The sequence below is a fragment of the Hippoglossus hippoglossus genome, chromosome 16 (assembly GCF_009819705.1).
Source record: "Hippoglossus hippoglossus isolate fHipHip1 chromosome 16, fHipHip1.pri, whole genome shotgun sequence".
Lineage (NCBI taxonomy): Eukaryota > Metazoa > Chordata > Actinopteri > Pleuronectiformes > Pleuronectidae > Hippoglossus > Hippoglossus hippoglossus.
In genome coordinates this window covers 18,186,004-18,198,498 of record NC_047166.1, presented here as the reverse complement: position 1 = coordinate 18,198,498, position 12,495 = coordinate 18,186,004, and the positions used below count along the sequence as shown (strand labels likewise).

Below are 12,495 nucleotides of genomic sequence, written 5' to 3'. Positions count from 1 at the left end.
TATAGCTCAGAGGGCAGAGAGAGCATTCCTGTTCTTCTGCACTCCTATTGCTGCATGTACATGACATAAATTTGACTTGTGTCTTGGCTGTGCAGTGACCCACAGAGGTGTGGGTGGATCTGTTGAGGCATCGGGTCTTCAGTCATGGAGCGATTTACTGTAACACTGACACTGAGAGAGAGACCGTGCAGCCTGAGGGCATAATAAATCTGTACACACACAAATACAATCAAGGAGAGGGCAGGCAAATAGCTACAGGCACGCACATCACCCTGAGTACACAAATAATCACTCACCTTTACATCCATATTTGCATTCTCATGCAAATGTGACGACACCTTGTCTTAAACACACAAATTTGGAAGCTAAGTGTGCAGGATTGCTCTGTTTACTCAGGATACACTGAGAAATGAAATATGCACACACACACACAGTCCTGTCTCATAAAACCCATTCTAATGTATGAGCAGGCAACACAAGAACAGACACTCTGACTCGCACTCGCTCCTTTGCACATAAAATATTGACACTAAAGGAATTCCAAGCAGCTCCTTAATCCAAGCAAGTGCTGACGGAGGCTTAGATTGGATGGAGGGAGCGGGGAAGAAGCGAGAGATGTTGAGATGTGCAGGTTAGAGGGCGAGGGGTTTAAAAATGAGAGGGGAGTTCAAATGAAAGTATGGGATTTTGTTCCTGAAAGTATTTGTGCTTTTGAAATATTCCATTGTTTGAAAGAGGTGGGTTTTTTTTTTTACATTTTCAGATAGATTGGGCCTGATATGAGCTGCATTCCAAGAGTCAACATTTTATTATGAGATGTTAGAAGTAAACTTTGAAAAGAAAAAAACAATAGAAGGAACGTGTGTCATTTTGCTGTTGTGCGCTCAGTTTTTCTGTGATTCTTCTCACTGTCCTGCATCTGCGTTCAGATTGTGTTGTTTAATTTGTTGAACGAATTAGTTCCTGATGTTTCCTCCTCTTTGCCATCTTCCTGCAGGTACGACTACAGAGAGATGCTGTACAACTCCACGTTCTGCCTGGTACCTCGAGGACGACGGCTGGGTTCCTTTCGCTTCTTAGAGGCTTTGCAGGTCAGTGACACAAATACAGATGTTGCTCATTATTGCCAGATGGAGTGGTGATTAAATGTGAATCACGTAGAGTAGGTGTACTCTGGTATTTCAGAGGATGCATGCTGTGTTTGATTCCTCCAGAAGAAACAAAACAGTAAAGCTGTTAATCAGTGGTTTTGTGTGGAAAAAGTGACGTACAGACTTTACTCCCACTCACTCCTTCACCCACTGCCAGTCATTCTGTGGTTGTGCAGCTTGTGTTACTTCAGCTGCTTCTGACTGTGTCTTCATGCTGCCTTTGCCATCTTTTCTTCTTCTTCACCCACGTCTTCTTCCTCTCCTTTCCTTTCCTCCTCAATCAAACTGATTGAATTATAACTTCAATGTACAGTAAATGCTTGGCTGCACATGCAACATTCCATTGACTCTTTCTTCATTTCACCATCTAGTCTTCATCAAGTGTCCCTAATTCCCAGCGGTACTCAGCACGTCAGCCTGCTCATTTTAGTGATCTAAGCCAAGACCACAGTTATATTTAAAGAATACCTAAATTCTTTTTAATAACCAGTTTTGCCTGAGGCATTTTAAATGCCTTTTTACTTTCACACACTTAGGGTAGCAGTAGGTAAAATATGCATATAATTAAATACATATGGTAGAATGATTTGAATTTGAGATATTAAGCTATTTTTTCTCCACCAGTGACTTACAGCACACTGTACAATGCAACCATGGAAAATTATTTCCTGGGAATAAAAATAAGTATTATTTACATCCACAAAAAATCAAAAGCAACCCAAGTTATGGTGTTGATGTACCGTGTGAGGTTTTTTTGTCAAGTCCTGCAAGCACCAGTGTGGGAAAAACAGCAGAGAATATGTTAGGGAAGCAAGATATTTAAAAAGAAGAAGAAGAAGAGTGATCACTTTTGAGCTTATAATAGAAAATGAGAAGTGATTCTATATTGGGTGTAATGGGAAGATAATTACACCACAGAGGAGGAAGAAGCGACACATAGTGAGACAGTGAGACTGATTACCAGGTCGACGCTGGAGGAGGTGCAGCTTCACTTGGTAGTAGCATGCAGAGGTTGGCTGGAGTTCAAGGGCTGGACCACAGCCTGGAGGTAATAGTGCCTCTATACAAACACAGCCTTACACTGGGGAGCACAAAAGTTGAAGAGGCCAGGCACAAATTGGGGAATTTGGGGAAGTTGAAGGCTACTGAGATTTATTAGTTACACTGGCTCAGTGAAGTATTCCAACAGGCCAGGTAGGACACAGTGGAGACGGTCACAGGATTTAAGTGAGAGCTAGGTTTTGGAGGAGGGGTTAAATAAAGCCCCTTATCCACTGGTCAAAAAAACCCACTAACACCCAAACAGACAGATGTTGGGGCTTTTTTCTGCTATGGATACAATCAGCATTCAATCCTGGGTCAAATTACTCTGCAGTAGACACGTTTTTTTTTAACTGTCTCCGATAGGCAGTGATGGAAACATGACACCTGGCTGAATGTCTAGATGATGACGTTGCACGTTTTCTGGCGTTGTGACGCGCATTGAAGGTGTTGGCTTGTAAAAAGCCATGAACATTTGTGTGGTTATTGTTTTTTACATCTTGGAAACTCACTGTTAGACATGATGTCCAACAGTGAGTTTCTCAGTTTTTGGTGCGTTAGTACAGTGGCCAAGACGTCACAACATAACCACAAAAGGAGCCCCTAAAAAGTTAGAACACAAACATTTTAATTTACTCCTTTTTGGGCGTTCAAGTCACCTCTACCGTAACTCCTCAAATAGACAAGCATTCAATTTTAAGCGGCCACTGGCTTGTCCAGGTTTTCACAAACGACTGCTCACCCAAACACCCAATGCTTGTTTCATTGTCAGCATCTGTTGTCGCTCTCTTCATTTGTGGTTGTGTTTTATGTTGTGTGGTGATAGGTCCAGCAGATTGTAGCCTTTACTAATAACACCGAGGAGATTAAACGTGTGCTGCAGCAGTGCCTGGACGTGCTTTTGCATAAGACCAATCAGTGAATGGTACTCGCTTTGCAGATTATAAGGCTCCTCACTCCTGGCAGGAAGCTGCATGTACTATCCAACTCTTACACACATACACACCTAAAGTCACAGACCGAAACAAAAATGGATAACTGGATAGACAAGAACACACACACACAAATGTGGACGCACACTTCAATACAATTTCATTAATCTCTCAGAAGAAGGGATTTCATTTACAAGTATATTTATCTCCTATTCCACTGAACATAATGGTCATTTAATGAAAGCACAGTGCGTCGTCGCTTTGAGAGTAGTCATCGTGGTGCTGTGATGATTCTTTAGTTAATGGAAATGTGTGGGAAGATGTTGCCCCTCTTGGTTAAATTGCCTGATTTGATTGCTTGAGAAATGGACCTTGTACAGTGATTGGCAGAGCATAAGCCTTTTATTTTTCAGTTTTCTCATTTGCTCATTTTATCTTAATAATAAATAGAGATTATACCACAGACAGGGGTAATACCTTTTGAATTTGAATATTTTAATGTAACGGGAGATATGACATGGCTCTTCTTGATCGTTTCCACACCACAGATTTAATACCTTTATTTATTCATACATTACGTCTTGTCGCTGTAGGTTTGCATTATTTCCATACTTTGGATGTCATGATAATTACAGGTTCCACAAAAACATCTTGTCTTCAACAATTCATCTCATTAACCACGAGTGTATAAATTGTGTGTGGTGTTGTGTGTTACTCTTACAGGCAGCATGTGTGCCCGTGATGCTAAGTAACGGCTGGGAACTTCCCTTCTCCGAGATCATCGACTGGAATACGGCAGCTGTGATGGGGGATGAAAGGCTGCTATTACAGGTAGACACGGCGTCTTTCATACACAACTGAAGTTGTTAACACTGCTCCAAGAAGAAAAATAAATCTGTACACCACTATTTCATTGTTAGGGCTTTCATTTTTTGCTCATGTCACATTTTTGGGATCACAGAATGACTTTGTTTTACATGGACACCAATAGTCCGACATCACTGCCATGTAAATATTGATTACCTTTACCTGAATCAGGTCAAACTTGGAATAAGCAATAATTAAAGTAAGAAATGTGGAGTATTCCAATCGTAGTTGCATTATGTAGACATGTATGCATCTTAATCGCAATATAATTTCCTATCATAGTTTTCACTGCCTTTTGCAACATCGACATACTGAAGTTACCAACTGCTTGACAACGCATTCCCCTGTGCACAGGTTGGCTTGCGCTATAAAGAAATCACATATCGGGGGTGATGGGGAAACTGTAGTTATGCTACGTGTTTTAAGGGAAATGGATATTATGAAGTGGTTGGAAAAACATCGCAATGGCGATATTTTCAAAAAGGTCTTGGGAAAACATGATGTATGAAAAAATGGGCGTAATGATGATGCGAGTCATATTTAGACTGTGCTCTCTACCAGAAATATGAATGGAATATTCTATTAGCGACTCATGTAAACACCCTAACTGAAAGAATGTCAGGTCAATAGTGGGAATATTGGTGCCCATGTAAACATAGTCATTGTTTTGTTTTTTTATCTGGTCTTACAAATGGTTTGAAACACAGCAGTAGTGTGCAGGTGTTCAGCTTGTACAGTGTAATTATAGATGTGTCATTCTTGTATTTGATGAAATGTTTTATGCCTTCCCATTTGACAGCTGAGACTTACTCTTTGCATTTATTGAGGCAAATCTTGCAGTTGTTCTCCTGACAGCATTCTGTGCGGATTAAATGACAGTATCTACTTTAGCATACTGTTTTCTGTTTGTCTTCTCGTATATTAACATGTGCTCACCTCTGTCCCAGATCCCCTCTACAGTGCGCTCCATCCACCAGGATAAGATCCTGTCCCTGAGACAGCAGACCCAGTTCCTATGGGAGGCTTACTTCAACTCTTTGGAGAAGATAGTACTGACAACACTGGAGGTACACACACGCTTTACAATGCTTTCAAAGGAAGGCATAACATGCTTTAAAATATTAAGATTGCCTTTTTTTTTTTTATCCAATTTGTTTTAAGTCACTTATCCCAGATATTGACATTTACTGGCATCTTACATTTACAGACTGTAAGTGTTGTTGCAGACTTCATACCCACAATGGAACTGCTCCAGACAAGACAGAAAACCAAGAGGGATGATGTGTATTGTTAAACACTGCTGTCATGTTCTTTGAGGCTGGCTTGGCCATCAATCATGTCAGTAATTTGTTCCTGTCAGAGTCCATTTATCTGTATCCCTCCCATGGAGGACCAGTCTATCATACTGCTCTTGAGCTGGAATTACAAACAAGCAAAGATTAGAGCAGGGGGGGAATGAAAGGGGAGCAAGACAGAGAGTCTGGCAGAGGGTGTGTTAGGTCGGCTAGCTGCAAGTATCATGTAAATCATGCTCACAACACGGAGTAGCATTTGTGTCTGCAAATGGACCTGCCTCTATCATTATTTTCTCCTAACTTCAACAGTAATGGATGTGTAAACCATGGCAAGTAATCTACCAGACATGTAGGGGAAATAAATGTATCAGCTTTATTATTTGATGCAATAAACTGGAAAATCTCTGCTGATTTGTAATTGTGTTACATTTACCGTAAGCCTTATGGCTGACTGCAGTTTACAGTTAGCAGGTTGTTGTCCACGGATAGTGTTACAAAGGCCTCGTCCCAGGAGGTAGCAGGTCAGGCTGCTAGAGGGCAGAGCTGGGATTTCTCTGTCAGCAGGGTAAAGTTACAGCCCCAAGAAGCTGATCTTCGATCTGTTTACACTCTTTCGTGTCTTAACCCTGTTTGTTCCGAGACATACCTTAGTACAGCACATCAGGGTTTTGGCTCCAAATATTCTCCAAAAGTTAGATACCATTAGCAAGGGATCCTCAATGTTTTAATGCTCAGGTGCAGCTCAAGCATCACTTCATCAGCACGGTTTCCTTCAGAAAGCAGACAGGCTTTACTTTGCAGCTCCCGAGACTGCTTAATATTTTATTATGGTTTCATCTCACTGTTTAACAATCTTAGAGCTTTGGTGGAGTGGGAGACAGGTGATGACGTGGGCCTGTAAAGCCTGCTGTCACACTGTATAAGATACTGGGCTGTAAATTTGGTTTAGAATAATGGAAAAGCTGGTGCCAGCACAATTTATTAAGCAAAACTGAGTGATCTGATGTTACTGTTAAGTTATATTTTGAGTCCTTTTTTACTATTGTGTGGAAAAATAAAGCATTTAAAGCTATTTATTCATTATACCAGTGTTCCGGCCCTGCTGGAGAAGGTGTAAATATGTAGAAAATTTAAGTTTGGCAAAGTTAGTTTGTTACTGTAAGTAGTACTCATTGGTCAGTGATAGAAATGTGTCTGCCAAGAAAACAGTGCATAGAGAACTGAATATAGGAGAGGAATTTGTTTTTTATGAGATCATGTGACACTGTAATGGAAACGTCTGTCGGATCATTTTTTATCTAAAGGGACTCATTATTTCTGATGTTAATTTGAGAAGTGCCAGAGGATACTTGTCCGCACTCAGTTTCCAAATAACATATAACACTGGCCTAATTGTTTAGTTTTAAGTGAAGGATAAAAGATCTTCCAACATCCTGCAACAAAGCTGTTTTCCGACTCATCACACTGACATGCCACAGTCGTGCAGCTTCCGCCTTTCATAGAAATATCTGTCACTTGTGATCCTTTATTCGATGAACAAAAAGTAATGAGTAAAAATTTGTAATGAGCATTTGATTTTTCAATTGAAAAAGTCCCAGAAAACATTAGTTTAAATCTCATTTGCTTCTATTTTTCTCCAGATCATCCAGGACCGGGTCCTGCAGCACACCTCCAGGAGCAACCTGATGTGGAACAGCCTGCCTGGAGGTCTCTTCACCCTCCCGCAGTACTCTACACACCTGGGAGACTTCCCTTTCTATTACGCTAAGCTGGGTCAGTTAATTCTTCATGCATATGGTGCGCTGTACGCAAAGAACCACATTAATGCTCACCCTAAGTTTTGATGGACTCATTTTCAGTAAGACACTGCACAGGAACAGCTGGTGTGTAGCAGCTGTTGCCTATTTGTAAACTAACATGTGAATCAGTGACATTGCCACAAGTTGTGCAATATATCTTTATTAATTCAGGATTTGTCTTGCGGAAGCTCACCAATTAGACCTGCCATGTTGCCATGATGTATTTGTGCTTTGTTAATTGGAAAGATATGTGGCTTGTTGTTGACTTTTAGGATTCAGTTTACTGGCACCTTTTACAAGCCTGATTAAACCTATCAGGTAAACGCAGCTTGAAGTAAACAAGCACCAATGAAGAAATGCTTAAAGCTGTCAAAGAGATGTTACCTGTTTATATAACATAGAACTACAGCTGATTTTCTATCACTGTCATTATTAAAGTGCCGTATACAAGTGATGTAGTATGTTGGTGAACTGGATTCAGAAGGTCAATCTAATGTTAGAAAATGTCATGTGTAGGTTTAAATTGTGTATTTTCTTACCCCCGATGTGCCAACCTTTTCCAGGTATCAAGCCATACCCCAAGTTTACAGCAATCATCCATTTGGTGACCCCACTGGTCTCCCAGTCTCAGCCAGTCATGAAGTTGCTTGTGGCCGTGGCCAAATCCCAGTACTGTGCTCAGGTAATCAAAAAGGCAGCACATAACTCTACATAACCCACCTCACACCTGATGTTTGCAAATGTTACATGGAACTTACACGGTGGACGAGATGTCCCAGAAGTCACAAGCACATTAATGGAAAACATGCAAACAATGCAAAAGTATCAGCACAACTACAAAAGCCATACAACAGAAACACAACCACAACACAACTGAGTGACAACAGATGATGACATACATATATAAATTAATAGTTGTGTATTTTGGCATCTAAAGGTGGGAGATTATGAGACTAGCTGTGCAATGACGTTAGCGTTAATGCTAGGTCATTTAGCTAACTTAAGTCGATCAGATGAAAGTAACTTAACTTGTTGTGGTGAATGGAGACATTAAGGCTGTTTTATGGCAAATTGTTATCTGCACACATCAGTTTCAATCTCTCAAATATCCTGTTATGTTTTTAACTGTTTAACCACCTTTTATATTGAGTGATCAGTCTGTCTGTGAGCACCACAGTGGGCTTGGAAATATAATCACTGAATCACTTCCGCTGGTTGTGTTTCCGATGTGTGGCTTGTACAGTTGTGTTGGTGTTTTTGCATTGGTGTTTTCTATTAACGTGTTTGTTTGAGACGTCTCGTCCACCATAAATACTCCCTGTAGATATGTTCATTCTATATTATCCCAACATTCTCTGTAGAACATAGGGGAAACCGCTACCTGCAGAACTACTTAATGTGCAGTTGTCAAACACCAGAATTACATGTAATGACTCTAATTTCTGAGTGAATTCATATACCTAAGATGCTTTATTAGTGGGGAGAGTGGTACGTTTTATAGTACTTAGTCTTTTAACCCTGAGCTCTCAATTTATGGAGCATTGATTTTAATGTGAACAGTAATCCCTGTAATTTTTTTATTGAATTCTATTTTACTCATTATTTTTGGTATTTTATAAATTGTGTTTTCCTGTATTTGGGACAGTTTTATAGCATTTATAGTAATACAGTGTTTCGCTGTCAGGTAATTGTAGGTGGTGTGACAGTTCTTAAAATAGATCTGCAGAGAAACATCAGGAAGTTGTTGCCTTTCACATAAAGAAGGGATAGATATAAATATAAAAATATGTGGATTTTTAATCTGTACATGCGAGACAAGATTGTCGAACATTAAACTTGTATTTTAACATGTTTTTTCATTGGGTGTTGTATTCAGAATGATGTCTAAGTTTGGTCTGTTTTCCTTTTGTGCAGGTGATAGTTCTGTGGAATTGTGATAAACCTCTTCCTGCCAAGTACCGCTGGCCTGCCACCTCAGTCCCTGTCATTGTCATAGAAGGGGAAACCAAGGTAAACGCCTTCTCCAGATGTTTCTCTCTGTGGGCAATGTTGAACGTTCAGTTCTGGAAGCCTGCGATTGAATTCAGTTTGAGTTGTAAAACGTGAAATGGCAGACAACCAAACATTTTCAAGTGTGTCCTGCTGTATCTGGCCTGACTCAAAGTGGTTTGAACAACCAGTGTTTTTCTTTTCTCTCCAATTTGGCAACAGCGGATTCTGAGACTTGGACTCAAATCACAGGATCAGTGCCAAAACCACATGAATCAAATTCTTTCATGTCCCATCTGCGGGTCCATTTATCTTGGAGTTGAGATTTCTTGTTATGACTTTGGTATTTATGGTGTTACTTACAGAAACACTTAATTTGATAAATTTCATTCGTTATTGATTTAAACCCACAAACTCCCAGGCTTAATGTTAAGAAATTGTTACAATGAGGATGAAAATATGTCCATTAGCCAAAGCTACAGTCCATTTATTGTCTCTATTCACAGATTGTACATGTGAATATGCAGAATATGTAGGCGAGGGACAAGGGTTCGGGGCCTGAAGCCTTCTGGTTTCTAGTTTGACCAATCACATTTGACCAGGCAAGGAAACAGGTAGATGTGGAGAGCAAAACAGGCAAGACCAAAAGGCATTGGCTGTAGTTTCTTTTATTTGTCTGCATTTATATGCACATAATTGTTAATAGAGATTAGCCATAATGTCGTCTGGACCTAAAAAGCATAAAAAAGTATCGCTGTAAACCGTGTGCGGAGAACGATAGCCGAATATCCGCTGTCAACGCTAGAGACCTCAAAATATTGGCCATAACCCCCAGAGGCACATTTTTTGTCCGACAGTAGTAAAGGGGCTCCAAGATTGTATATTTACTGTCTGACTATATTAAGTTAGGATACAGTACAGGAGACAAATATATAACTGCCGTGCAGTATATATTACAGGGTATTACAATACTGACTTGGTAACATGCATTTTCATCAAGAGTTCATGTTGTTACACTGTTGTTAGTGTTTATGTTATTAACAGGGGTCTTGTAGGTTGAATGCCAAATTAGCTACCAAGATTGCTGCAGTCAGGGATGGAAACCCACACACATGCTGTATTTAATTGAAACTAGCATTCAGATTTGTGTGCAGATATTTCTAAAATTGGAAACCACCTTCTTTGCACTTTTTTTTACCCAGTTATTTGCATAGATACATGCCAAAAAGCACAGGCTGCAGGGCTCATCAGGGAGCTAAACACACTCCACTGGTTGTAGATTCCTATCTGTGGTTTTAGATCATCAATGAAGTGCTGCAGTTTGCTATCATTTTGTGTAATGTCAGCTTGTATATTTGGCTGAATTCGCTGTCAACGCTGCAAGATGAAATGACTCTGGGGCACAAATAGACATGAAGAAACTGGTAGCGCTGCGTGTCAGACAGATGCACCTGGCTTGTGTTTATACCGGTTCTTTTTACACACTAATGGTTGCATGGTAAAACTGTTCCCTCCCGTTTTTGAACCCAGTGTCTGTGTTTCTCACCAGGTGATCAGCAGTCGTTTTCTGCCCTACGACACCATCCCCACCGACGCTGTGCTCAGTCTGGATGAGGACACGGTGCTCTCCACCACAGAGGTCAGACTGCCAGATAATTACAGCAAACATTTACAGCTATGTGTAATCTAGAGGACATGTTGCACAAGGTCTTGCTAATACAGCGTCAAATAATCACCTCTGTCTGGGTCAAATTGATTACTGTAAGTAGATGAGTATTCGCTTTTTTAATTTCTTGTGCAGATTACCATCTAATTGACATTTTTGTATTTATGACATTAGTTATAGGTAATGAAACTGACGACCTCACTATTTACTGCTTTTTAAACATTACACCCAACACATGTAACATACCTGCTGCTGTGAGAGGGCGACATTGTAAATTTTCCAAAATGTGGGCAGAGCAGGAACAGGAGGGCAAAATAATTCACAGAGCCATGGTGGTGTAAGTAGAGAAACATATCACGTGTCTGTGTGTGCACACAACAAGCATATGTACACACACACACGCGCAAGTAAACTTATGTTGCCGTAGCTGACAGGGATGGTCGTGAAACTCTTAAACAATGAGTTAGAACAAGTCGAAGTATATGACAGTTTGCGTTCATAGGCCACAACGTTTTTTTTTTTTTTAATGATGTCATGCATGAAAAGATCCAAAATGACCACTGTAAGCCGACTGCTTAATTTTTGAATATGGGACATCTTAGTGAATATCCCTTGTACACCATCTTGTCCTATATTCAAAAATGAAGAATATAAATCAGTGAATCGTGTACAGCATTTAAGATCCTTTTTTGTTGGTTCTTGTTCACTACAATCGCTTTCCACTGTAACTCTACAGGCATTTTACGGCACATATTTCAACAGATCAAAGTTGGCACAGGTGTAAATAATAAAATGAGTGATGGCTAAATTCCATTTAGCTGCTTGTCTTTCAGGGTCCTGGTATGTTGCATGCTGACTCACTGTTGCACGCTCGCGGAGCAGGAACAGGAGCACATGTCTTTTCTGGAACACTCGGCCTGAACAGAGCCCTTGTTAATGTTATCAATAAAATCTGTTCCCATTCCTAATATAACATGCCTTAATATCTGCTGTGAAAAAAGCCCTTATTCATTGTTAAATGTATTTTAGACACAGTTTCCTGGAATTATCTGTTGTGGATTTCTTGGCCCTAATGTTTTCCCTCCCTCTGTGTCTCTATCTGTTGGTTTCTCTCTGATCCTGGTCCAGGTGGACTTTGCCTTCACAGTGTGGCAGAGTTTCCCGGACCGCATCGTCGGTTACCCAGCCCGCAGCCACTTCTGGGACAGCAACAAGGAGCGGTGGGGCTACACCTCCAAATGGACCAATGACTACTCCATGGTGTTGACTGGGGCTGCCATCTATCACAAGTACTGATCTACTTCTGCGGTGTACTTTATTCAATTGTAGCTGCTGTCATCCTTTCTCTGATTCATTTCAACACTAAAACAATTCCCTCTCACTTTCTCCCTCAGATACTACCACCACTTGTACACCACTTACCTTCCAGTCAGTCTGAAGACCATGGTCGACCAGATGTCCAACTGCGAGGACATTCTGATGAATTTTCTGGTGTCGTCCGTCTCTAAACTACCACCCATCAAGGTCACTCAGAAGAAACAGTACAAGGAGACCATGATGGGACAGGTGAGGCAGAAAAACTATGCTGTAAAAGTGATTAATTGTGCTGCCTCAAAGGTGACATCAGTGGCTAGAGACATCTGTCTGTCCGTCTGTCCATCTGTCCTGTTGTCTTGAAAATGTGGTAACTCAAGAATGCCTTGAGGGAATTTCATCATATTTGGCAAAAACATTCACTTGCACTTAAGGATGACC

At 40.6% G+C, this 12,495-nt stretch overlaps 1 protein-coding gene across 1 annotated transcript in view; it reads left to right on the top strand.

The window, feature by feature from the left end:
• LOC117776501 (exostosin-1b-like) overlaps positions 1–12,495 on the top strand; it is a 36,056-nt gene that overhangs the window by 20,912 nt on the left and 2,649 nt on the right. Inside the window, exons 2-10 of the mRNA XM_034610465.1 lie at positions 998–1,091; positions 3,848–3,955; positions 4,939–5,058; positions 6,927–7,059; positions 7,649–7,767; positions 9,000–9,095; positions 10,624–10,713; positions 11,869–12,029; positions 12,135–12,306. Coding sequence (XP_034466356.1) covers positions 998–1,091; positions 3,848–3,955; positions 4,939–5,058; positions 6,927–7,059; positions 7,649–7,767; positions 9,000–9,095; positions 10,624–10,713; positions 11,869–12,029; positions 12,135–12,306 — 1,093 coding nt within the window. The remainder of the gene's footprint in view (positions 1–997; positions 1,092–3,847; positions 3,956–4,938; positions 5,059–6,926; positions 7,060–7,648; positions 7,768–8,999; positions 9,096–10,623; positions 10,714–11,868; positions 12,030–12,134; positions 12,307–12,495) is intronic.